Source organism: Chelonoidis abingdonii, chromosome 6 (genome assembly GCF_003597395.2).
Source record: "Chelonoidis abingdonii isolate Lonesome George chromosome 6, CheloAbing_2.0, whole genome shotgun sequence".
Taxonomy (NCBI): domain Eukaryota; kingdom Metazoa; phylum Chordata; order Testudines; family Testudinidae; genus Chelonoidis; species Chelonoidis abingdonii.
The window spans coordinates 72,871,325-72,899,323 of record NC_133774.1 but is presented as its reverse complement, the minus strand read 5'-3'; the positions used below and the strand labels follow the sequence as shown (position 1 = coordinate 72,899,323).

The following is a 27,999-nucleotide window of genomic DNA, read 5'->3' as shown; positions in this document are numbered from 1 at the left end:
ATGGAATCCAAAATTATGACTAAGACCTCAAGCTGCAAAACCACCACACGCGACCCATGCCCACGCGCAGAGGAAGGCAAACCCCAGGGCCTCGCCAACCCCTGGAGAAATCTTCCGACCCAATATGGCGATCATAAACCCTGACAAGGCAAGACTCACCAGCTAGCACCTAAAGGAAAATCTCGCAGTAACATCAGTTCCCATCCCAGCCCAACAACACCCTCACAGACCATTGAGCAACTTATCTGCCGATAAGACCAAATCAATTGTCCAAATTAACGATCCATCATAACACCCCCCATATCTATCACTAGCAAGCCAGATAAGTCTTTTGCCCACTACGCCCTCGAAGGCTGTTCCAGAACTTCACCCCCTATGTTAGAAACCTCGTCTAATTTCAGTCTAACTTCCTAATATCCAGTTTGGCCCATTCGTCCTCAATGGCCTACTATAGTACTAAACTTACTAAACCTCCCTCCTAACGAGACCCCTGATATATTATATAGAAGCATATCCCCCGACGCTTCTTGGCCAGGCTAAACCAAGCCTTGAGTCTCCTCATAAGGCAGATTCCAATTCGGATCCTAGAGCCCATCCGCTGAACCTGTTCCAGTTGAATTCATCCTCTAAAACATGACAACCAAATGCACACATATTCCAGGTGGGTCTCACCACGCCGTAATAAACGGACACACCTCCTTCCCTTGCTGGAATCTCGCCTGATGCATCCTAAAACCGCATTACTTTGTAACAGCCATATCAATTGGCGGCTCATAGTCATCCTCTGATCAACCAATACCCAAGGTCCTGCCCCTCCGTCGCTTTCCAACGATGCGCCCCACGAACCTAAACCTATTATTAATCCCAAGTGCAGACCTGCACTTTTCACTATTAACATCCTATTACTATACTCCCAGTTAAGCGTTCTGACGTGTCCAGGTCATCTCAGTGTAGCATACCCCCAGCTCGTGTCAATGCCGCACTTTGCACCTTCGCCGCTCTTGGCCAGTCAGTAATAAAAGTTAAATAAGATCGGCAACGATCCTTGAGGAACACTAGTCCTCCTTCCAGCTGCAGATTCACCCTCGTACGACCCGCTGGAGTTCCTCCTGAACCATTCCTACCACCTTACAACTTCAGTTTCACCCCAGCTTTTCCAATGTACGACGTAATTCCCGCATGCGACGCGTCGTCAAACGCCTATGAAATCGAGTAAATTAGAATCTAGCCGCATTGCCTGTCTAAGTCCCACTTCTCTCTAGAAGAGACAGGTTGGTTTGGCCGAATCTCTTTCGAAATCCAGCTTGCATTGTCCATTGTACATTGACTCCGAAGGTCCTTAACTACTTCGCCCTAAAATTGTTTCCACAGACCCTCACACTAAGACATCACGTCAGAGCTATAATCCCGTCACTGTTATCCTCTTCTTAAATGGAACGACGTTAGCAGTTCTCCAGTCGGACTTGGTACAACCCCCGTATTTTACTGATGCTTAAAAATTTCTCGTCACGGTGCTCGCAATTTCACACGCCAGTCTTGAATATCTCGGAGGATTGTTGGGACCTTCCGATTTTTTGCCATAGCGTCATAGTTTGCCTTACCTCAATGCGTGATAATCCCACTCTATCACATTCCCGTTATATTCCTCCATTTTCCCTCAACTCCTCCACGATCTTGAAAGACCGAGCAAATACTTATCGATTGGCCATGCCTGTTTCCTTCTCCGTGTCATTCAGTAAAGTGTTTCTTCCTTTTGTCTTATTTATGTGGCGAAGAGGAACCTTTTACTATTGGTTTTATAGTCCCTGTGAGTCCAGTTTCTCCGCTTTAGCCTCTTTACTATCTAATGTTTCCTGACCTCACTAAGTAGCCCTTCCGGCTAGCCCCTTCTCCACCCTGTAAGCTCTTCTGCTTTTCTAATCCCTCTTCGAGTTGCTTGCTCATCACTGCCTAGCATCCTGCCATTTTTTTTCCTTGGGGATGCGAGCTCCGCGTTCGCAGCTGCGACTTAAAGTAATTCCGGCTCTCCGATTTAAACAATCCACTCCCGTCTCAATCCATTCCCTAACGATTCCTTAACTCTTTATAAATTCTCCTCAGAGAATCGAAAACCTTAATCCCAGTCTCTACGTTTGTTATCTCCATCATTGAACTGGAATCAGCGATGATCCTCGAACCGAAGTTGTCCCCTCCTCTCTCGACGAGGCATCGCTCACCAACCAAATTAATAGTGCATCCTCCCTTGTGGACTTAACTACTTGATGAAAGAAATCCGCTCGCTATCAGCACAAAATCGACCCTATATTCTGCAAGCACCGTTCCCCCCCAACTCAGGGCTCAGCCTCGCTCCCAGCACACGGCCCCTAGCAGCCTGCACACACACTCACTCACACACAAACTCCACAATACAATCCACAAACTACAAAAACCTGCTCCTCCAACAGAACTCCCACTGAAACTCCCCTGTTAGCAGCTCTGTTTGCTGGCTCCCTTGAACATTCCTCTGTGCCCCCCTACAGAGGTGTGCCCCACTGTTTGGGGACCACTAGGCTATGCAGTAGTACTGCAGAAAAGGATCTGGGCATTGCTGTGGATCAGAAACTGAATATGAGTCAATATGTGATGAAGCTGCAAAAAAGACTAACACTCTAGGGCAAGGGTGAGCAAACTTCGGCTCGTGGGCCAGATCCAGCCCATCAGGGCTTTGGCTCTGGCCCACAGGATTGCCACCTCTGTGGCACCACAGGCCTCACGCCGATCCCGGAAGTGGCCAGCACCACGTCCCTGCGGCCCCTGGAGGAGGGAGGGCAGAGGGCTCCGTGCACTGCCCTCACCTGCAGGCACTGCCCTCACCTGCAGGCACTGCCCCCTGCAGCTTCCTTTGGCCAGGAACAGGAAACCACAGCCAATGGGAGCTTTGGGGGTGGTACTCTCCCAACCCCCCCAGGGGCCATAGGGATGTGGTGCCAGCTGCTTCTGAGAATGGCGCAGGGCTGGGGCCAGCAGGGAGCCTCTCTTAGCCCCGCTGCCACCCCGAAGCCGCTCCAGGGAAGCAGCGCCAGGCCAGAGCCCACACTCCGAACCCCTCCTGCATCCCAACCCCCTGCCCTGAGCCCTCTGCCACATTCCTCCCTCACTCCTGCCCTGAGCCCCCTCCTGCACTCCACACCCCTCCTCTGCCCCAATCCCTTGCCGAGTCTCTTCCTGCACACCGCACCCCCTCCCATACCCAGCACTCCCTCCTGCACCCCAACCCCCTGCCCCAGCCCTACATTCATGGCCCTGCATGCCATTTCCCCAGATGTGGCCCTTGGACCAAAAAGCTTGTCCACCCCTGTTATAGGGTGTATCAACAGGAGGGTTGAATGAAAGACCAGGGCAGTTACCGCCCATATGTACTCAGCCCTAGTGAAGCCTCAGCTACATTACTATCTCCATTTCTGGGTTCCATACTTTAAAAAAGATGTGGACGAATTGGAGAAAGTCCAGAGGAGAGCTACAGAAATGATAAAATGTTTAGATCTATGAAGAAAGATTAAAAAAACGTGGTATGTTTAATATTGAGAAAAAGGGACTGAGAGGAGACAATTGGCATATGAGAATTGTGTCTTTACCATTACATATTTACTGTTAGAACTGTTTCAGAAAACTTTATTAATACAGTACATGTTTCCTGCTAAAGTCCTCAGCCTTAATTATTCATAGTAAAAAAAAAAATCAGTGTGCTGTGGTATTTTTCCATTCCCATTTGTGGTGCTGCAGGTGACAAAGTGAAGGCGTAGATGGTCAGCTGCATCTGCAAAATCTATACCCATATTTCACTCATTTTGCCAGTAACGTCCTGAATTAAGAGCTCTTATTGAAGTTGTATCTTTGGCTAACATAATACTGTTTCTCAAAGTTAAAGAAAATTATGAAGCTGCTAGAAATTAAGGACTTTGATGTAGAATGTCAAAAGAGCAAAAATAGCATATTTTAATTAACCCTGCATGAGATTTTACTATGTTCCCCCCCTATAAAGGGGACTTCTTGCATGGATTTTTCCTTGTAAAATGATACCTGAAAACAGGCAATTGCTGATACTGATGCAATTATATTATTTAGACAAAATATTAGTTTTTTTATTTGGAGCACAGGAAACATTCTTTTCACAAAAAATAATTTTAACTAGTTTATAAAACATACAGAGCATCAAAATGCACATCACAGCACCAATTACATGAGAAAATACGCTGCTATTGTAGGTACTTACATTTTCAGTAAGAGGGAGACTATCTATCCTCTTAGTCAGGTTCTGAAGCTGAGCATAATACCAATCCTTTTCTTTCTCTTCCTTTTCAAGCTCAGCCAGCAATAGAGATCTATTAAAAAAAACAAAACCAGGAAGTGTCCCATCAGTAAGTCTCCATTAACAATTATAAATAAGGCTGCGAGTTTGTCACAGATTCTGTGACTTTCCATGACCTCTGTGACTCATAGAATATCAGGGTTGGAAGGGAACTCAGGCGGCTAGGGGGCAGCTCAGGGGTGTGGCAGGCTCTGGGAGGTGCTTGCCATGGGGGGGCTTCCCAGAAGCAGTGACATCCCCTTTGCTCAGCTCCTAGGTGGAAGCATGGCCAGGCAGCTCTGCACACTCACTCTGCCTACAGGCACTGCCCCCTGCCGCTCCCATTGGCCACGGTTCCCAGCAATGGGAGCTGCGAAGCCAGCTCTCTCGGCAGGCACAGAGCTGCCTGGCTACACCTCTGCGCAAGAGCTGAGCAATGGGAACATCCCCGCTTCCCAGGAAGCACAGCGTAAGAAGGGAGCCTGCTGGCCCCGCCAAACCCCTTGCTCCCAGCACCAGCAGAGGTCCTGGGCCATCCTCATTCCCCCCAAGTCCCTGCGGCACCCCCAGGCTGAGCACCCATGGGCCAGCCTCTGCAAGATTTAGTCAGGGGTGTGTGTGTGTGTATGTGTGTGTATATATATATAGAGAGAGAAAGAGAGAGAGAGAGAGAGAGAGAGGGAGAGTGTGTCTGCGCGCGCACATAGGTCGAAGTCATGACCAGGTCACAGGCTGTAAAGTTTTGTTTACTGCCCATGACCTGTCCATGACTTTTACTAAAAGTACCCGTGACTAAAACGTATCGTCAGTTATAAGCATGGCAGCAAATACAAGTAAATATTGATATATACATAAAGTGTCAAATTGAAAAGATGGGACTTGGCGATGAAGGAACTAACAGGAAGTTCAGAGATCTATGTTCTGTTTTTCTGTCCCTGGCTCTGCAGTCAACCTGCCGTGTGACTTTCAGCAAATCACTGGAAATGCTGTGTGTCTTAGTTCCACTGTGAAATGGAAGTATAATACCTCTCTTTCTTTGTAAAAGCACTGTGAAATCCACAGATGAGAAGCATTATATGAAAGCTAAGTAGTATTAGATGTGTGCTAATTTATATCCTGTGCAATCCATTTGAGACGATTTTATTTTCTCTTTTTGGTGGTATACTTCTCCCAACGTAGCAAACTAATTACCTTTTTAAAAAATAAGATACTAGCACTACAAGAAAATCTATATACCTCAATACTCCATTACAGCAAAGTCCCAAAAATATTTGCTGTCTTTGTACTATCCTATTGTCTCCTCCCTTCCATTCCAAATGATGGATTCAAAACAAAAGAAATTGATTAAATGGTGATTACGGACCATTTCTTTTACATTAATAAGTATTTATAACAAGTCAGTAAATTATCAAAATTTACAATGTTAGAGCCATGAGTAGTACATGTTATAGATGGTTATAAGCACAATCTATAAAAGTGACTACCCATTTAAGTTCTCTTTATTAGTCTTTTTATGAAATATAATTTTATTCCAATACAGAGTGTGATTATACTTTCTTTACTGCAATTCCCTATAGTTATTAAATGGTATAGACAAAAACAAGGCTCTGATCCTGCAACTAGATCCATACAGGTAGACCCTACTTCCATACAAATCTCCATTGAGATCAGCCTCTTCTAAATATCTACTAGTTTCTTCTAAAAGTCTCTCCTGTTAGTACTTTTCCCTTCTGAAATGCTCATACTGCTCGTTGACAGACATTAGAGAAAAGGAAAAAGAATTGTAGGTCCAAGTAAATCTGTCTAATAGACATTTCAGATGAATCATTGCTCCAATAGGTAGGGCTTTCTCAATCTAGGTTCCTATAAACGTATTGCAGCATAAGCTTTCGTGAGCTACACCTCACTTCTTTAGATGCATAGAATGGAACACATCCAAAGAAGTGAGATGTACCTCACGAAAGCTTATGCTGAAATAAATTTGTTGATCTCTAACGTGCCACAAGTACTCCTGTTCTTTTTGTGGATACAGAATAACAGGGCTGCTACTCTGAAACCTATAAACATATTGTTAACTTTATTCCAATAGTAATGGATACAACCTTCCCTAAGAAAGCAACTATTCAGAATTCAGTACCAAACGTTTCAGTATATCTATACAACTGGACAAAAAACTCTCTGGTGATTTATTTTTAAGCATTAAGTGAATACAGTATTCATAAAAAGGTACTGGACTGAAAAGCCTGAGAACTGAAGTAAGCTATTTAGTAATAGGATAGGACATTAACACACAAAATTGCCTGTTATTATTTTCCTTTCCCTAGCTTCTGTCTCTTTATCTCTCTGTCCTTAGATTGTGAACTCCCTGGACAGGACCCATGTGCCTTCTTGAATCCTTGTCAAGCACAGAGTACAGTGCGCGCACCACTATAAACAAATATTTTTAAACAGAACAGATAGCAGTAGAACAAGCTCCTTCTACTATCCTGCCAATGTTTCCACGCTGACCTGGACTTGATTGAGCTTCCAAGCCTAAGGATTAATTTAGAACAGTGTTCAACCTATGTTTTAAAATAGTTATGCTTGGTATTCACCACAGTGGCTAACTGTTTAAAACCTGCTTTACTGACAAACTCAATATTAATTACAGAAAGCACCTTAACCACAAGTTACCTTAACTGGACTCAGAAAGGCAGCGTTGAGATGGGATCTAAATCACATTATTAATTCCCTAAACTATCCCCTGAGGTTGTTTTCTAACTCATGGATACTTCAGTGGAACTGAGAACAATACCTACTATGGAAATGGCAAGCTTTAAAATATCTGAAAAAACAACAGGAGCCTAGTTATTTTGGATTTTTTTTAATGGGATTATCTGGAATTCCCACATCTAGCATAAAGACATCCACCAAAAATGAATTGTAATCTTAATGACAGCCACATTAGTCTTAAAATAGATTAATGTGCAGCATACTATTCTACTAACTTCTCATTCACCTGATTCCCCCTCATTTTAGACCCCAAAGACTGGGGTACTGAATATATTTAAATATGAACCTGATGAAGTCTCTTTCCATATCAGACTGTTGTAGTTTTAGTTAGGCTGAATCAGAACTGCTCACACAATTACAAAACAATATGAAGAGAGACAGGACTACATATTTAGACAGACAGGTTTTACACTTGTACTAGTGAGGAAAAGACAGAAGAGGGTGCTGATTCTAGTGTTGCATGAAGGAACGGAGGTGACAGTTGTGAACTGAGATCTACAAAGGTGCAATTAATTCTGTCTAAAAGAAATTTTTATTTGTAAAAACATTTTCTGCAAGTGGGGGTGAGCAGTAGATGTGGTATATCTTGACTTTAGTAAAGCTGTTGATATTGTCTTGCATGACCCTCTCATAAACAAACCAGGTAAATGCAACTTAGATGGGACTATCATAAGGTGGGTGCAAACCTGGTTGGAAAACGGTTCCCAGGGAGTAGTTATCAGTGGTTCACAGTCATACTGGAAGGGCATAACAAGTGGGAATCAGTTCTGGGTCCAGTTCTGTTCAATATTTTCATCAATGATTTAGATAATGGCATACAGAGTAGACATAAATTTTGCGAACGATACCAAGCTGGGAGGGGTTGCAAGTGCTTTGGAGGACAGGATTGAAATTTAAAATCATCTGGACAAACAGGAGAAATGGTCTGAAGCAAATCAGATGAAATTCAATAAGGACAAAGTACTCTACTTAGGAAGGAACAATCAGTTGTACATATACAAAATGGGAAATGACTGCCTAGGAAGGAGTACTGTGGAAAGGGATCTGGGGGTCATAGTGGACCACAAGCTAAATATGAGTGAACAGTGTAATGCTGTTGCAAAAAAAGCAAACATCCTTGTGGGATGTATTAGCAGGAGTGTTGTAAGCAAGAAACGAGAAGTAATTCTTCCGCTCTACTCCATGTTCATTAGGCCTCATCTGGAGTATTGTGTCCAGTTCTGGGCAAAACATTTCAGGAAGAATGTGGACAAATTGGAGAGAGTCCAGAGAAGAGCAACAAAAATGACTAAAGGTCTAGAAAACATGACCTATGAGAGAAGACTGAAAAACACTGGGTTTGTTTAGTCTGGAAAAGAGAAGACAGAGGGGACATGATAACAATTTTCAAGTTTGTAAAAGGATGTTACAAGGAGGAGGAAGAAAAATAGATTTTCTTAACCTCTAAGGATACAACAAGAAGCAATGGGCTTAAATTGCAGCAAGAGAGGTTTAGGTTGGACATTAGCAAAAATCTCCTGTCAGGGTGGTTAAGCATTGGCGTAAATTGCCGAGGGAGGTTGTAGAGTCTCCATGAGCAGGTTAGACAAACACTTGTTAAGAATGGTCTAGATAATACTTAATCCTGCCACGAGTGCAGGGGACTGTACTAGATGATGTCTCGAGATTCCTTCCAGTTCTATGATTCGATTATTTGAAATGTGAGGCTTTGGACATCACAAAATATTAATCTCTAGAAATGCTTCTATTGACATTAAAAAAAATTTGGGCCTCTGAAATTAAATTCTTTTCAATATTTTATTGATAATGTAAAAAAACAGAACTAGTGTATCACAAAAATATTGCAGTATTAATATACTACTTTAAAAACTGCATGGAGATTTAACTTAAAGGAAGTGGAAGAAAACAGTCATATGTAACATGAAATATGTGCCAGATACCTATTTAAATATAGGAGGTACAAAGATACAAGATTTAAAAAAAAATCCTTTTAATTTGTAATTTATCTGGCCATTTTGAGAAGTGCATTAAACTCACTTCCAAGCCTTCATCTCTACCTCTTCCTTTATTAATAATGTAATGCTCACAAAAAGTGCCAGATTAAACAGCTCTGGAGACTGGAATCTGCTTATTCACAGAACAGGTATATCATTAACCCACATAGCACTCTGCTAGCGTGCCTCAACCCTTAGAGGGACCACCTCTAAGAATACGACAATGAGTTAGTATCGATGCTTATTCAATCCTAGGATTGTCTGCTGAAACTGCTAGCAGGGTGTCAATTAGTTTCATGTACGATTATAGTTTGTATGATGTGTAACCTGTCTGTCAGAAACTGGACTGAGAACACTAGCCTACTTAATGTAGGCCACAGAGCAACCAGCAGACAGTAATAACTTCCAGTCATAAGCAATCTTAGCTGGATCAGAACAAATTTACTAGAGGTGAAAGACTCTGTATCCCAATACAAATGTCGTAAGACGTTGTCTCCTACTTTTTAAGGATCTGTTTTTTTACCCTCACTCGATACCTACTACAACTGCTGAACTGTCAGTACAGATGAGGATAGAGTGAAGAAGAATATGAGTTTTGAACAAGAGCAGAGCTCTCAAACTCATCTTAAGCTCGAAGCCATTGTTGCAATTTATTTTCCACTCAGGTTCACAGTTTCCAGACTTACTGAGAATGAACGGTTTCTCCTAATTCTACTGTTGGCATCTGTTGCGATCACCATGTAATGGGGACCTTTGCAGAGGAAGTCCCCAAAAAGAATTAGTGGGGTTCTCACTAACTCAAGAAACTCTTCTTGTCTATCATGATCCTGTTCCCAAAGTCGCAGTATTCAAGACTCCATTGAGAAAGCAAGAATAATGTCAGAGGTTAAGAATGTCACCAGACACTTGATACCAGCTCTGTTATGGGTGACATGATTTCCAAAGGTTTCATAACCTCTGGATTGAAACAAGTAGCTACCCAGAATTTATCATGTCCACGGTCTTGAGATCTGGTTCTTTACCGGGATCACAGTGACCTTACCCGTATTAAAGAGAGCCCCAAATGTACCAGTAGTTGACATGGGTTCACGGTTCTCTTCTTTCTGTTGATGACAAAGTCCAGTGCCCTGAGGAAAGAGGACTTCAGGTCCAAAACCTGGAAAGCGCCTTGTGTTGTTGCTGCCCTGAACAATCAAGTGTGGAGGCAGATGGGTATCTTTCTATACCTGAAACTGCTATTTTGAAAATACTCTGAGGGTAGAAAGAACTACCTGAAACCGTTTCCTACATTGAAATGCAATAAACTATAGAGCCCTGTGTCAATACAAAATTTGCATTCACGTCCGATCAGCAAACATGGTCCACATTTATCCACAGATCTGCAGGGCTCTAACAATCTATAATCTTAGAATATAGAGATAAGCATCTTTAACACTGGTAGATGCAAGGAAATCTCCTGGCTCAACTGCTGCACTTAGGTCTCAAAGGGCCTCTATCTTTAATTTCTTATATGTCATCTAGCCAAATTAGATCAAATTCTAGAGGAATTGTCTTCAGGTAATCCAGAGCAATAAATAGGAAAGAATATATACTGAATTCCGAATTATATGGAATGAGAAATACCCCAGATTAGTTGTATGTTGCTCATGGCTGTAACTGTCACCCCTCCATTTCCTGGGATTTAAGGGGAACTAACAAAGTCAGCTCTTGGCTGGGTTTAATTCTATGTGGTACCCTGACGTGATGTAACAGGTTTTTGTGTTTCACAGTTCTTGAAAAAGCAGTGAAGTCTATTCCCTAAAGAAACTAAATATATGGCTCTCGTCTCTGGTATCTAAAAGATTCTTTGTTAGCTTTGACAGAGCCTGACATCCTGATTCAGGCCACTGGATCTGGCTGGAGAAGCCTCTGGATCTGACCCTGAATATGGACTTCAACAATGGACAAATTATGGGCTATTCCTCAAAGAGGAGTAAGGTTACTTGTTATCTGGCAGAAATGCCTCTTGTTTTGCATTCCAGCAAGACAGAGGGTAACCCAGCTCCTGATGTCCCACCAGGGGGCCCTGAGGTAGCACAAGATGGGCCTAGATGAATAGAAATATACTGTGGCTGAGGAGTGGCTGCATGAGCTGGGCAAGGCAGATACCTTAGTGACAGCTCCTCCAAAGCTGTAGGGTAAAGAAAGCAATGACTGACAAACCTTTGAGCATATTTCTTCCCTTTATCATACCTCATTCACTTAGTCTTACAGAAGAGAGATAGGCTTCAACAAGCTGCAGTCAGTGACAATCCTGATTTCCATTGCAGAGGGCTTTGGCAAGGGCTGTATTAGCTAATTATGGTCTTTGTATTACAGAGGAGTTAGCTCAGAACCTTCTACACGTCTCTCATGGATAAAATGTCTGTCTATGCTCTTAGAAAGCATTGTCTTGGAGGAGCCCTGGCCACAGAGGACACAGGAGGCAGCTAGCAGCAGAAGAAGCAAACATTTACATTTCTTTTTCTTAAGAAAAAGCATTTTGAGGCTCCAAGCGAGTTTGGGGCCCCACTATGGTAGGTACTGTATGAACTGTAGAAACACAAAGAAAACATGGTCTCTGCCATGCAAATTAATTCTTTCACATCTTTACTTATTTAAATAGACACTGATCAATAAACTTCTCTATAACAATGAAGAAATTTAATTTTGTAATTACGCCTTTTGTCAATCCCTCTCAGATAATTTCAAGAACATTTCTATAAGATGCCATGTTTTGACTGCATAATCATTTAGGAAATCCAGAATGTTTAACTGTCTTCAATGACTGATCTGACTTCAGTAATAAACTTAAAAAACCCAACTAAGCAATAAAAAAAAAAAAAAAGACACCAGTTAAGAAATAATCTAATTTCGCTGACATCTCAAAAAATCAATTAGATTAGACCTCCATTAAAAAGCAACTTCCGCTTTCTACCCTAATTATACAGCAGTACAATTTTTTTCATTAGAGAGCAGTGGAACATGTACACTCACTATGATTGCATAAAGAAACAATACTATTTTCCAAGAAACACCAGCTACATCATCCTAATGTGCAATATAACAAGTGGAACTTATGGTAAACTTCCAATTTCAAATATACTCTGTTAAACACATAATACAGATGTCAGACTTGTACTTTTTTACAAAAGTCTTTCATAGCTAAGTCTCCAGAAAAAAGAGTTTCAAAATTGATATTAGAGAATTCTAAACAACCAAAATCCATTCATAGAACATAAAAATGAACATAAATGATTGCTGTGCTTCTATAAGATGCAGAATACTTAGCAGGAGGAGTGAGACATTTTGCTGGCAGTACAATCTGCTTTGTCAGGTGGAAGCAGAAAAGGACAGAATCATAGAACTGGAATAGACCTTGAGAGGTCACCTAGTCCAGTCCCCTGCACTCGTGATAGGACTAAGTATTATCTAGACCAGGGTCGGCAACCTTTGAGAAGTGGTGTGCCAAGTCTTCATTAATTTAAGGTTTTGCGTGCCAGTAAAAGGATTCATGTGCCAGACCGGCAGCGCGGGCGGCAGACAGAACCCCAGACCAGCAGCGGGCTGAGCAGCTCATCCCACTGCCGGTCTGGGGTTCCGGCCGCCGACCCCTGCCACCCAGGGTCCCAGCCACCAGCCCAGTTCAGCCCACTCTCAGCCTGGGTTCCGTACATTAACGCTGGCAGTGGGCTGGCGGCTGTAACCTCAGCTGGCAAGGGACCGGGACTGGCAGCAGGCTGAGCAGCTCATCTCGCTGCTGATTTGGGGTTCCATAATCCAGGCCAGCAGCAGGCTGAGCAGGGCCGGCGGCTGGGACCCCGACTGGCAGCAGCGTGCCACTAAAAATCAGCACGCGTGCCGCAGGTTGCTGATCCCTGATCTAGACCACTCCTGACAGGTGTTTGTCTAACCTGCTCTTTTTTTGCAATACAGTTACACTGTTGGCTTATATTTAGCTTGCGCTCAACTATGACCCCCAGATCCCTTTCCGCAGTACTCCTTCCTAGGCAGTCATTTCCCATTTTGTATCTGTGCAACTGATTGTTCCTTCCTAAATGGAGTACTTTGTATTTGTCCTTATTGAATTACATCCTATTTACTTCAGATCACTTCTCCAGTTTGTCCAGATCATTTTAAATTTCAATCCTATCCTCCAAAGCACTTGCAACCCCTCCCAGCATGGTAACATTCGCAACATTTATAAGTGTACTCTGTATGCCATTATTTAAATCATTGATGAAGATCTTGAACAGAACTGGAGCCAGAAGTGATCCCCCACTGCAGGACCCCATTCGTTATGCCCTTCCAGCATGACTGTGAACCACTGATAACTACTCTCTGGGAACGGTTTTCCAGCCAGGTTTGCACCCACCTTATAGTAACTCCATCTTGGCTGCATTTCCCTAGTTGGTTTATGATGGTGGAAACACAGGAGAAAAAAATGGAGCAAGCATCAGGGTTCCATAAACAATGTAACAGATGCCCTGGGGAACTCCTCTAATTTAGTAATGACAAGGTGGGTGAGGTCAACCTGAAGAAGAGCTCTGTCTAGCTCAAAAGCTAGTCTCTCTTACCAACAGAAGTTGGTCTAATAAAAGATATTACTTTACCCAACCTATCTCTCTAATATCCTGGGACCGACATGGCTACATCAACACTGCAGACAGCAATGGAAGATAGCTAATTTAGTAATGTCATTTTTGTTACTGAGCAGGGCTTTATATTTGGCTTAGTAGTTTGGCATCACTGCTCCAGTATAGGAGTTCTGGGTTTAAGAGTGGCCTTAGATCTCTCAATCCCCAGGCAGAAGAGGCTAAGCAGCATTGCGGAGTTGCTGTACTTTGTTTTGATAGTGTGGTATCAATTCACTGCACAGCTGCATCTGATTAGCTGATCCATGGACTGAAATTTGTATCAGACACTTAGGACGATACTTTACCCACCTATCCGGAAGCAAAGTTCCCTTTACCTTGAGAGTTTAAGATGGAAGAATTTGTTACAGATCAAAGGAAAAATATCAAAAAACACAAATGAACCTCCCATTTTTGTAACTGAAGATTTGTCATATCTCTACACACAACACGTTGGACCATACTTCTGTTCTCAGTTACATGTGTGCAAATTCAGTGGTGTTGCAGCAGTGCAGATGAAAGCATATCTTGAACCATTACATCCATAAAGTTTTTCTCAATATAAAATGTTGGTAATTTATTCTGTTATATGCTAACCCCAATGGAATAGCATAAGCAATAGCCACATGGGCTTCTTTTCTGATAAGTTAGGATTTCCCAAGGCATGTCCATTAGGGTTCTTTCTTGCAGCACTTGGATTCAACTGAAATTTGGCCCGGAGCTAGTTTGGAGTATATCCCTTTGTTAAAAGAAAGGACAGAAACAAAACATAAACTACACTGTTTATAATATAGAACTGCATATATAATATATATTCTCAGTTATATTCTTAGGCCATAAAATGAGAAAATGAACATTAAAACCAATCCAAAATCCTAAAAATAATTTCCTATAAAAATGACTGATTTTTCACCAAGTACAGTAACTTCTGCTCAATGCCAAGTAGTACTTCTAAATAGCTAATGCGTAAAACATCTATGAACATGAAAAATCTTTGAAGCAAAGTAGCTTGGAAAAGCAACTTAATTTATTAGGCAGTGATGCTTAAACTAGCAAAAGCTGGGATATACTATTAGTTTTGACTGAAAATACTGTCAAAGTTTCAGTCAAGTATGTAAGAAAACTGACATTAAGTTTGTGCAACCTCAAAAATACTGTAGCATAGCTAATACTTAGCCTGAACACACACCTTATACCTTTGGAATAACTGAAGTTGAATTAAAATCCCCTAGGACAAGCAAGCATTACTGGTAGCCATTAGAAATGCTTCGGAAAGGCAACAGTAGTGAGCTAGTGTGGAAAGAGGCAAGTAGTGGTCAGACACAGAAAAAGGGTGAGAAAAGGTCAGAGAAAACACACACAGAGAATGGAAGACAATACAGAAGGAATAAGAATATTTTATTAGACAATTTACCAGCATCTCGTCAGTCCCAGACAAGTTGTCCAGTCCAGTTCTCTGCTGATGTGTTATGGGAGTGATAAAGGTCAGGGTACTAAACTCACTAAACTAGAAAAAACAAACAGGGTTCGACTCTCACTTAACAGTTGGACATGTGCTAGTGAAGGAATACTGTTTCACTCTTAACAAACCTCTGAAATGAGCTTCGGACAAAACAGAGAACATGTAATACAAAATGAATTCTAAGCATGTGAAAGCACACATTAAAACATATTTAACAGCTATAGCAGAGTAACTTACTTAAGAGTTGATTTTTCATACATTTTATTTCTACTTAGTAAAAATGTGTGAATCTGGCAGGGAGCTGAGGGCTATGGTGGCCGTATTGGGATGAATTTCATGGCTGTAATAGGTCACTGGAGTGGGAATGTTTTTCTCTTTTTGGTTTGAGAAAATTCTACTTGTTTTTCTTGTTTAAATGGTTTTAAACTTTTAATATATGTCAAAGATTCACTGAACTTTCAGAAAGCTTTGGTTTTTTTTTAAATTAAATAAAATAAATATAGAAATATTTATCAAATATGTAAGAATTAAAAGTTAGTATGCAAACATGTCAAACAAATTTAAACACAAAACATAGGAAAATAAAGTTAGAATACTTTTAGGTTCGTTACCTCACAGTAACTGTGGTTCTTCAAGATAGGTTCTCTCTATATAGTACATTGTTGTTGTGCATGTGCCCCAGGCACTTGAGTTTGGATTCTTCAGGCCAGCAGCATCCATTCAGGGCTGCAGCTGTACTCTGAGGGCGTGTCTTCACTATGGGAGACCAATGCTGCTGCAATCGATGAAGCAGGGATTGATTTGGCAGATCTAGTCAAGACCCGCTAAATCGATCGCAGTGCGCTCTCTGATTGACCCAGGTACTCCAGCTCTCTGAGAAGAGTAAAGGAAATCGACCGTAGAGCATCTCCCATCAATGCAGCACAGTGAAGCCGCCACGATAAGTCGACCTAAGCTACATCGACTCCAGATATGCTATTCATGTTGCTGAAGTAGCGTAACTTAGGTCGATTTACCCTGGTAGTGAAAACAAGCCCTAAGAGTCGTCGTGCCTCCGACCCAAGGGAGTAAGGCGATCCCCATCACCCCTCGGTCCCTTCACCAATGCAAAATCTAGGTGTTCAGACTCCAAAGCAGCAGAGACAGAGGGTGGGGCATGGAACACATCTGGACAACACATCTTGAACTACAATTACTGTAAGGTGAATAACAGTTTTTTCTTCTTTGAGTGCTTTTTTTATAATATTATATATATATATATTCATTCCTCTTTTGGTTATTCACAGGACATAGAGACTAGGAATCTATTTGAACAATGATTGTAAGATGGATCTTGATGTTTCTATTATGAAGTACGGTTGTGTAAGCATATGCTTATAATTCCAAGTTGCTGTCCCACATATTTCTACTATCAGAACACTTTCCAAAGAAGCTGCAGAAAGCTGCTTAACCCCAGTGGGGTGAGTGGGCTGTAGTCCTCGAGGGTGGATCTCAGTTATCTATTTGATAATCTAATTTAATACGAGCAGAAAACCAGTTCAATTTGTGTTGTGTTGATTCAACACAAGGTCAGAGTGTTACACTCTGACCTTGCATGCTCACCCATACCTGCATAAACAACAAATAACCTAGGGGATGTCCTAAATGGTTTAGTTCTATCTAGATAGAAGTGTGAACTTTACTTTTGCCTTTGTTGGAATGCGGCTTGGGAAAAATACAGGCATGTATATTATTTGGTTAAAATGGAAGTCAAAGACTAGCTTCGGCAAAAACTTTGGGGAAGGTAACAAGGTCCTCCTATCTCTATGAAATACCATATGCGGAGGTCCCATCACTCTACTGCCCTTCTGGCCAATGTTATAGCCTCTATGAAGGCTATTTTGATGGACAAGTGAAAGAGGAAATGTAGCATGGGGCTCAAAGGATGGATCCATCAGCACTAGGTCAAAATCCCATGGAAAGAGAAGCTTCCTGGTTGGGGGAGATACCTGCATAAGGCCCTTCAAAATCTAGCTACTGTGGGACATGAGAATGTTCAATGGTCCTGAATGGGAGCACGTCAAGCTGAAATGGCTGCTAGGTGAACATTAAGGGAATGTACAGACCGCCTTGAATTCTTTAAGGATAGGAGATATTCCAGTATATCAGGTATGCGAGTTTAAGATAATTGATGTTGGTGGAATTGACTGACTAAACCAACCTTCGAAGAGTCCTTTCTACTGCGGATAAGGATATTCTGTACCTCCACACAGTTGCTTCTCTCTCTACCGATGTTAGCCAGCCAAGCTTCATAGTATGAGGTGCATGGATGATCTGAAGGGAACCCCTTCCTTTGTGATATTACATATGGCTGAAGAGGTAATTGGACTGGAGGACTAACTGAGACATTCACCAGATCTGAGAACCAGAACTGCTTTGGCCAGACTGGTACCAACATGATCATCTCGGCTGAGTCCCCAGATGACTCTTGGGATTAGTGGAATCAGAGGATATGTACACATTAGATTTGGAGTCCAGGGGACTGGGATCTAATCACTTCTGACAGAGATCCCTGGTCCTTGCCACTTCTGGAGCAGAATTTGTAACATTTTTATTCTCCTTTGTCACAAATAGGTCTGTGGATCAATCCCGCTTTGTGAATATAATTGTCTCCTTCACTGACCATTAGTGGCTCTTGAAAACTGCCTGCTGGAGTAGTCGACTACAACATTCTGCAAATATGGTAAGTGAAGTGCTGTTGGGGTAATCTCATGCCAAATGCACCAATTCCAAATGCATACAGTCTCTTGACACCGAGGAGCAGATTTTGCTCCCTGCTGCTTACTGATATAAAACATCACTGTGGTGTTGTGTGTTGCAATCTGAATGACTAAGCCTCTGAGAATTATTGGGAAAAAAATGGCCCTTGGCTCTAAAATGTTTGTGTGTAACCAGGCTTCCTGAGAATTCAAAGGCCTTAAGTCTGAAGATTGGCTAGGTGGGCTCCCCATCCTAGACTGGAGAAATCTATGTTTAGCATCTTCGATGGCTATGGTGAAAGATACTTGCAGAGGGTTCTTCCACCACTTTAATGGTGACAGAACTTTTGGAGGAAACTGCACCTTCATCTCCAGATGTTTGTCGGGCTGATCTACTGATTTCAATGATCTTTGCATGCACTGGAGGGGAAATCTGGCATGGTATGTTATATAAGTGCAGGATGCCATGGACACCAGATATCTGAGACAAGTTCTCACCAGTGTCCGATGGTGACATTGTAGGCAATTATCTAGATCTTCTATGGCTTGAAATCTTTTCCTGGGGCAGATAGGCCCTTATTGAAGGAGATGCCAGAACTGTCCCAATAAATTCTATCCTCTGTGTTGGAATTAACACTGATTTCTTTATGTTGACTCTGAGGCCCAGCGAAGCAAAAAGTTGTATGTTATATGTTAAATGGAGCCTGTTACCTGTTATAGAGACTTTCCCTGAATGAGCCAGTCATCTAGGTATGGGTAAGCCTGGAACCTTTATTTCCTCAAGTAGGTTGCCACTACCACAATGTATTTGGTAAACATCCTGGCTGCTCTTGATACATCAAATGGCAGGACTCTATACTTACAGTATTATTTGCTCACCTGAAACCTTTGGTATTTTCTGTGGGCAGGACGGATTACTATATGAAAGTAAGCATCCTGAGAGCTGCATACCAGTTCTGTGGATCTAGAGGCCAGTGTAACCATCCTGAACTTGAACCTGAAGATGGAAGTGTTCAGCTGTCTCAATTCCAGAACAGAGTACTAGCCCCCTTTTTTCTTGGGTATTAGAAAGTAATTGCAGTAAAATCCTTTTCCCCTTATACTCTTGAGGACTGGAATTGGATAGACTATCCACCTCTGTGTTTGTAGACAATCCCAGCTGTCTGGAGTGAAGGTGTTCCAAGCCCAACAAAAATAAAAACAAATGGCACCCAAACAGCAAGGCCGCCCAGAGGATTCAGAGGGCTTGTGTAGCTCAGGCTTGGAGCTGTTTCATTACTGTGTAGACTTCCGGGCTTCTGCAGGGTTACAGTGCTTGGGTTCCAGCCCAAGCCCGGAAGTCTACACAGCAACGAAACAGAGTTGGAGACGCAGTCTGAGCCCCACGAGCCCAACCCAGCCACAGGTTGTTCTTTGCAATGTAGCAATACCCTCAGAGACAACGGAAGACTTTTTGAAGAGATGTGCTAAAGGATTTCAGTTCCAGACACTCCACTCCATAGTCCTGTTCATTAAAAACAGTTTCAGGTAAACGTCTCGTCTTTTGTGGTCTGTTCGAGAAAACCTTGCAAATGGCACATCTCTCTGGAATGTGCCCTTAATTGCTGAAGCTTAATATCCGTCATTATGGATGTCCATCATTAAGGGGCATTACTGCCTCACAAGAAGGACACATCTTAAATCCTGGAGACCTCTGTTCTATCATAAGGGCTGGACAATACCAGATGAAGTCCTTCAGAGAAAAAAGTTCATTTCTGCCTCTTTTTTTTTAAATCAAAAAGAAACACTTAAGTATCAAACACATGCTAACACTAACTCATAGACACTGCTGGCCCAAAAAATCCAAAATCAAGTGCCTGCGGTGCAACAGTGGAACACATATGGACAAACACTTGAAGTAATAGTGTATGTTTTAATTGCACTTTATTCTGTATTTAATGGAACGAGGAATCTACAACAGATTTAAGCGTTCATCTAATTCAGAGTATGCTGTTGCCAAAAATAAATACAAGTGATGTCTGAATAATATAAGTATGAGGGGATATTTTTCATTTTATTTTAATAATTTCACCAAGTTTATATTTTTAAAATTAAAAGAAGTTGATGCACAATTAACACCAATTAAAAAGTTACCTTTCTTTCTCTAGTTCTTCTAAATAACCTGTGCTCTCTCTGCTTCCATTCATAAACCCTCTTCTTGGAAATGATCCCATGGGAACAGGGCTGCACTCTCCTGAACGGCTTGACACGGACCCTTCCCTGCTTCCATATGAACGCAAAGACATCTTTGGCCTTAGCTTCACTCCAGGAAAGTTACTGCTATCCAAGTTCAGTTCTGAATGAAAAATAAGGATCAAAGCTTTGTAGAGCAGACGCTTAATAGCAGCAAACCTAAAAGACTGTATACACCTTAATTTTATTTTTTGTGTGTGTCATGTAAACAAACTCTTTTTTGTCTTCGGGTTGGTGGAAACAAACAGGTTTTTCTACAGATCCCAAAGGAAAATATTGTGTAAACCAACCAACCTTGATAGTACAGTTGGAGGATCATGTTATTAAACAAAAAGGTAATAAACCATTATCTGGCAATAAAAATCAAGTGTAGTTTTATGGACATTCAATAAAATGTAGCTTGTGTATCAATAGTATTTTGCATGGAGACTTAGGATAAACATTCCAAAAGCACCTAAGTGATTTTGAATCTTTAGTCCCATTTTCAAAAGTGATTTAGGTACTTAGGATTCTTAAGTTTCATTGAAAGTCAGTGGGACTTGGCATCCTTTGAAAATATTACACCTCACTAACTACAATTGGCAAGCAAGTAACCCTACCTAAAAATCTTTCCGAATGTACCTTTAAGTCGCTCCAACAAATCAATCTGCCCAGAAGAAGCCATTGCCTCATCTTCAATGCTTCCTTGTAGCTGTTTCAGCACCTCCTGTAAAAAAGAGTGGAGCATGACTAAAAAAAAATCCATACCACAACAATTGAAACACAGAACAACTGTATGTCTTCCTCCCCAAATATCAGATTTCATTATAACAACTAATGCAATATTGGCACAAATCCACTGCGACATTTCATCTGAATAGTAATCCTCTGTCATCAGAACAATTTTATTTGACTTGATTTCAACGTTCTTCCAAACATGATTGCATTTAGGAGTTCATTCCCTTAAAATAACATATCACCTTTTACAGCACAATTCATCTCAGTATTTCAAGGAGTTAGGCATTATCTTTATGTTACACGTGGAGAAATCAAGGTGTACAGAAATGAAGGCCAAAATTTTCAAAATGGTGCGCCTAAAATGAGTCCTGTAAATCTATTATTTAGGCACCAAAATAAAAGAAGCTTAATTTTCACAGGAACTGAGGATCTTTAACTCGCAAAGACTTCAGTAGAAGCATAGGTGCTCAGTTGCCAAAGTTTTTCCATAGAGACTCATCACTGTAGTAACTAAATATTAAGGGTCATAACATATTACTGCTGCTACTACTTGGCTTATGAGAAAAAGATTTAGGACTCAGACATGGACAGCCTAGAATTTGAAGCAAACATCTCTTTCCGCTCTACATTATAAATTGATCAAATTATATAACTGAGCAAGAAAAAAACATGATGCAGAAAAGATTCACTATTAAAAACACTGATTACTGAATTAAAAGGGGCTTCTAAGCCTCCAGGCTCCTAATGCTCAATGGCCTAAATTCAGGTGGACAATCAAATGTGAGTTAGGTCTGAAAGCTTTCACTATTATAATGGAGACCCCATCAATAACAAAAATAAATTGAAAAGCATTGCCACAAGGCAACCTCCCCCCTCGCAAAAGGAATAAAAAAATTATTTGTCTTATCTCATGATTTAGAAACTGCTTTTAGAAGAAGCAGTAGCCACAGAAAGACCATGTCCAAATAATGAAAAAGGTATCCCTTAGCTATTACATATGGAAAACTGCTCCTACATCAAGAATTGTGCATCCTTTTGTTTACTGTTACAAACCTAAAGAATTCTAGACAAATCACAAATATCCTCTTCCTGTTGCTGTCCTTTGTATTTTAAGGAAATGTTTGCTGAGCCACTCTTCCTCAATGCTAACAATTCCTGGAACACGTACAGCAGAGATACCAGATACATCGTGCTCCACTAAGAAGTAGGGAGGAAGAGAGAAAGAATGGATTCCCTTAGAAGCTAAGATGTTCTATATTATGATAGGGGTGCAATCTTGAAGTCCTACTCAGGCTCCAATTACTGTCCCCAATGCAAATTTCAAGCATAAAGGTTTTGAGGAGACACTTCCACAGGGTAGGGTGATACAATTTTCCCTGCTCCAATTAGGAGGCAGAGCATGGAACAACTACACAATCACTCTGCAGTCTCTGGGCTGCATAAGTAGTTATGGCACACTGTTCAATTATAGGCCAGTGTTTCAGCCAACGGAACTGTATAGCTCAGGCGCAATAACCTGACCCCCATGATTCCCATGCTGCTGAGGGCTAGAGGTATAGAGAAAGTCTTTGAAATGAGTGATATATTTTTGAAACTCTTGCAGAACAAGATAGAGAATTTATTAAAATAACACCAAAAATGGATTGGCGTGATGTTGTCAAAGAGAATTGCTCATTCATATATTCTCTTACTTCTCTAGCCTAGTCAAATTATTTGTTAAACTAAATGTCAACTTTTTTTCCATTAGTTTAAGGTCAGGTAGCAATTTTCTATCCTGCCAAATCTAAGAGTTGTCACGGACGGTATAAAATATTTTACACTGTAGTGATTCAAATCAATTTTTTTTTACACAAGTCCAGGACCCAATCTGCAAGTTTTTCTTCTGCTGTATTCCTACTGACTTCTGCAGAACTAGTGAAGGATTTTGAAATTATATCTTTACTCAGAACTGAGGTACAGGTTTGGTGATGTCATTTTTGTTAGATATGTATGGCCTTGTCTACATACAAATTCGCACCATTTTAACTAGAAATATACCAAAATAAAGAGTATATACAAATGGTTTTCCACCAGTTTCACTGGTTTTTAAACAGTAAAAGTTAAACCATTGCAAATTTTGTATACAGATGGCTTAATTTAACACTATTTTCCTTATTTTGGGTCTCCAGGAGGGTGGGATCCTAAGTATGAAGGCTCCAGCAGATCTGAGTCCATCTGTATGAAGTGGAGTTCTGATGCCATGTCTACGCTACAGGGGCTACAGTAGAACAACTATGCCGCTGAAGCACCATCATGTAGATGCTTCCTACAGTGATGGAAGAGGTCCCCTCCCTCACTCCATCACTGTAGGTAATTTGCATTGATAGGTAGGTCGACAGAAACATTCTTCCATTCTAGCTGCATCTACACTAGGACTTCGCATAGGCACAGCGCTAAGGGGAAGTGATGTAGTTGTGCCCAAGTGCAGAGTAGGCCTCACTGTCAAAACGGCCAAGCATGGGGAAGTTTGTACTGATATTGGCAAAGGAATCATTTAAAGATAGCAATGGAGGGTAGAGTGCCTTGAAACATCAGTTTTTTAGTAAAATTATTGGTTGAACTTGTGATGGCCTTACTCTCAATTCAACAGAATTTCTGTGTTTATCTGTCCGTCTGTATGCAATGCATTTAAGTTTTGAACATCACAACTGAACATTTCCAAAATTTCAAGGAATTTTCTAGGCATCAATATATAGAATCATATTGACTGGAGGAGGAGGAGGAGGAATCAGAAAACCAAAACAGGGGGAACATGAGGAATAGAGACCCTGCCATTTGATTAGCACAGTCACAGTTTCAAGCACGTGTGGAATTGTCTATAGATCAAACAACTGGTTGATGGCACCAATTAATGCCTTCCTATGTAACTATACCCCTGCTCAATCTCCCAATAGAGTTTAATATGTTGATACTCTGAATGATTTATCTCTCAGACAGAAAGCAAAATAATGATGGGGAAAGGGAAATGGGAGTCAATTGGGGAAGGGGATATGCACATAGCCCTTGCCCCATCTCACTAAAAACACAAGTACATCCACACCGGGTCAGACTAATGGTCCATCTAGCCCAGTAACCTGCCTTCAGATAGTGGCTGGTGCCAGATACTTCAGAGGGCAATTTATCAAGTGATCCATCTCCTATCATTCAGTTCCAGCTTCTGGTAGTCTGTTGGGTCTGGATTTCTTATAACAGAACTGTCACTGTTCTTTACGTGTTTTGTTTCTTTAACTTTAATGAGCTTCTGTTTGTTGCATACTTTCATTTATCTGAAACTTCAAATTTATTCAAAGTGTAGCAAAATAAACCAATACTTCTCCTGAAATAACATCTGAGGTAGATTTAAACAGCTGCCACAGATATCCCTATCTTGGCATCAAGTTGGGTTAATTTGCAAAAAACAAGATATATTGAACTTGCTGGACCATTTAAATGTAAGCTCTTATTTTTAAGAGGGTTGGTCATTAAATTCAAGTGAGCTTTCCTTTGAAATGCAAGGGAAGTGCAGACACTTGTCAATGCCAGGAGAAAATCCAGATATGGAATGGCTTTAAAAGACACAGTTAGCTGTCCAGGTTGGTGATTTTGACTGACAGCTCTGGGTACCTAGTCAAAAAGAATTTAGAGCCTGATTTTGCATATTTAGTGACATGGTCTTCATATCTGATGTTCCAAATATTATCTATGAATGTACCTGGCCTTGACTGAAGTGACATTCATTTTCATATTACATCACACCTCATTATATATTTCTTACTATGTTTGTAATCAGAATAGATTTAAATGTTTATGTGTAAAAGCAACTTTTTCTGGTACCAGATTAAGAAATTGCAAACTGTACAACACAAGATAAAAACTAGTACATATTCTACATAATTTAGAATGACAAGATTTAGAACTGCAACCTAATCAAATGAAAAAATGCTGAAAGTTTCCTAATGTTTAGTAACTGCACACAAAGGTAGATGGATCTTTTATATTCATCTCTAGTTCTGTGCATCTCTCCCATTAACACAGGTTTTAAAAGTAATAGACGTATGGCTGTAAAATGTAAATATAAAAACAAACTCAAGTAGGTCTATAGTCAAATGCACTGAGCAACATTAAAAAAATATTGAAATAATGGGGCAGAAAAACCTTTGTTATGCATTTGTAGAGGTGTGACACAGAGACCACTTGGTGTCAACTGGCAGAGGGCACAGGCATAAATAAGGGTTACAGGTCCTGGTTTCTACATACTAGTTCGTCAAAGAATGTAATGTAAGGTTTCTACTAAAAGCCTGTGTCACACTGGTACTCAATCATTGTGAAATGTATAGATGGATAATACATAAGGAGTTATACAGTGTGTGCGTGTATATACACACACCCACACACATCCTTAAAATTATGTTCTTAAGGTCAATGACTTGGCACTGGTCACCAGAAGGTGGTAAGTTTCTTCCAGACAGGAGACACTTATCTACCTGCCTGCCTATAATGAGGTTGAGTATTGTATACTTCTCACTGAACATCCATTTACAGTCTGAGCAAAATGCTAATCAAGCGATTACAAAGTTTTCATGGGAGATTCTAGATAGGAAAAAAGAAGAGCAGGGTTAATTTTTTTTAAAATTTTTTTTTAAACAAATGTAGATAATGGATCACTGGAACTATACTGAGGGTGCAGAGATATAACCACCTATCCTTCACTCAGGAGACAAGCTGCCAGCTGACTTGTCTGATGCAAAGAAGATTACAGCTGATCTGGCTGGGTGATGCTGGGAGAGAAATTTCAAGTGACCCAACCTTTTTGAAACAGCAGTATACCTTGTTTAGGCTCTAGAAAGCATGCTATGATTTTATTTTATATATAATCATATATTTCCATGAATTCTACTTACTACTTCTTAAATCTCTGTTCTTTGTTAGATACATGTATAGTAAAAACAAGAAGTTTATTTAAGTGCTGTGTGTAGAGCAGAGTGGTGATCCTGAGGTGAAACTGGTAAGTTGGTGTATACTATTCCTTTGAGAATAGCAGATCTGTGAATTCTGAGTGTGTTCACTGGAACAGGGGGACACTCTGTGCTCAGGAGCTGGATGTCCCTATCATTAACCTCTAAAGAGAAAATGAGCCCTGCAGAAGCCTGAAAGGCAGTGCTTGAGTTGACAAATGCTGGCAGAGTTGGGGAACTGACCCCTGACCCACAGCAGGCACAGACACGGCTTCCTCATGCTCAAGGCAGATGGTAGCAAGGTGTTTTACAACCCTGCTTCCCAAAAGTACCCATTGCTGGAGGTTTCTCCAATATTCCTATAACTTTAAAGGATCTCTTACCTGACTTCCATAAAAATCTGAACTTGACACCTGGTTAGTAGTACTAATTATAGTAATAGTCAGTAGCATATTGTTGCCTGTTGAAACACTATGATAGCTCAACTTTTTACTTTAGGAAAATATAACTTCATTTCAAATCAGAAATGCTATTAACTTATCAGGTTCTTTGGACAATGATGTTTTCAGTAAGAAAACTAGTAGCTGTATTCATTTGATGTCATGGTGCTCCAGAGCTGTCATTTTCTGTAGCTACATAGTGAATTCTGTTCAATTTTTAGTTTATGTCAAATCAGTTTAAATATCCTATTTTGTGCTTAGCGAGAATAGCATGTCCAAAGTCATGTCAGGGACTATAAACATCACCAGCTTGATCTTGCCTAATACTCTTCTCACAAAAAAGTGTTTTTATTTGATTATTCAATCAAATGATTTTCTGCATGCAACCTTTAGAACTATCTGCAAAGCCTAACTTCAAAAGCCAATGCTTCAGGAAATGCAGTAACAGAAAATCGCTAAGGACTCTGCAAATACAAAAAAACTCAGTCACAGGAAAGGCATCTCTTCCCACTTCTTGTTTAAATGCACATATTCAGTGATATCTGAAACAAATACAGTTTTGAAAATGTATTTTTATGCTGCATTTTGCAGGTACTCAAAGTCTGAACATTATTCAGTGTATATGATTTTGGAAAAACCCCATCCCAATTTGTAAATTTGTCAAATTAAATTAGCTGAATAATCACACAAGAGGAATTATTCTTAGAGTGTATTTTATTTGATTTCTTTTCCACTGACTAGTATAGTAGGTATTAATAAAAACGCGTATGAGCTGATATTTTTGTCTTCTAAACTTGTATGTGTTTCAAACCCAATACTTTTGGGAGTTACTTTGTGGGGTTGGTTGGTTGGTTGGTTTTTTTTAAAGCTAACCTGCTCATTTTCACAGAAAGAATTCATTCACTCTCTAAAACAAACTACCTTGTTGTCTTGTAGACAAGATCAGATATTGCAGCTGTATTAACTGAGGAAGATTATGTGGACAATTTAAAGAAACTTTGCTATATTCTTTATGCATATTAAAGAAAAGCAGTAAACTCTAGGATTTCTATCAACTTATACAGTTATCAGGTGTCACTGTTTATTGTCTGTTTGATAGTGCCAGACTAATGACCCCCCCCGAAAGACTGCAGAAAAAGCAACTGAAGGATCACTGGTTTATACTGCTGCCAGCTACTTTTCCCGAGCTTTAGTTCCCCACTTTGGGGGAGCGAAGAACAACTACAGCAATTGCTACGCTGAATATGTTTTTTGTCAAAGTCAAATTCTGTTCCAAAAGTAAAATGTCTCTTCACAATTGTACTATTTGATAATTTCATTTTATACTGATTTCCCCACCCAATGTTAACGTAATGTGTATATCTACTCATCTGAATAACCCCTATAACTAGTGTCTGCACTATGCAAGTAGAATCTATAATCATTACTTTGAATCTATAATTATCATTTATTACTTATTTCTGCTCTCCCCTACTCCAGTTCTCTTTTTGGCACGCACTGGTGATTATTATAGTACTTAATATAGGCCATCTTTATGTCATGAGCTTATTCATCCTCCAGACAACCATTTATCAAGAGACTTATAATTTATTCACTTCTTTCAGTTGATACATGTGATATTAATTTGTGAATAGTTCGTACTCAGTGGTTTGATAAAATACTTCTATTTATTTCCACACAGTAGTTTGTGAA

The 27,999-nt window shown here is 40.6% G+C and overlaps 1 protein-coding gene across 4 annotated transcripts in view; it reads right to left on the bottom strand.

Moving 5' to 3' along the window:
• The window catches only part of APC (APC regulator of Wnt signaling pathway), a 196,404-nt gene that overhangs the window by 107,038 nt on the left and 61,367 nt on the right, over positions 1–27,999 (bottom strand). For all 4 annotated transcript variants that reach the window (XM_075067153.1, XM_032768262.2, XM_032768260.2 and 1 more), the window contains exons 3-5: positions 20,799–20,883; positions 20,079–20,280; positions 4,253–4,361 (exon numbers count right to left, since the gene is read on the bottom strand). In XM_075067153.1, coding sequence (XP_074923254.1) covers positions 4,253–4,361; positions 20,079–20,280; positions 20,799–20,883 — 396 coding nt within the window. The remainder of the gene's footprint in view (positions 1–4,252; positions 4,362–20,078; positions 20,281–20,798; positions 20,884–27,999) is intronic.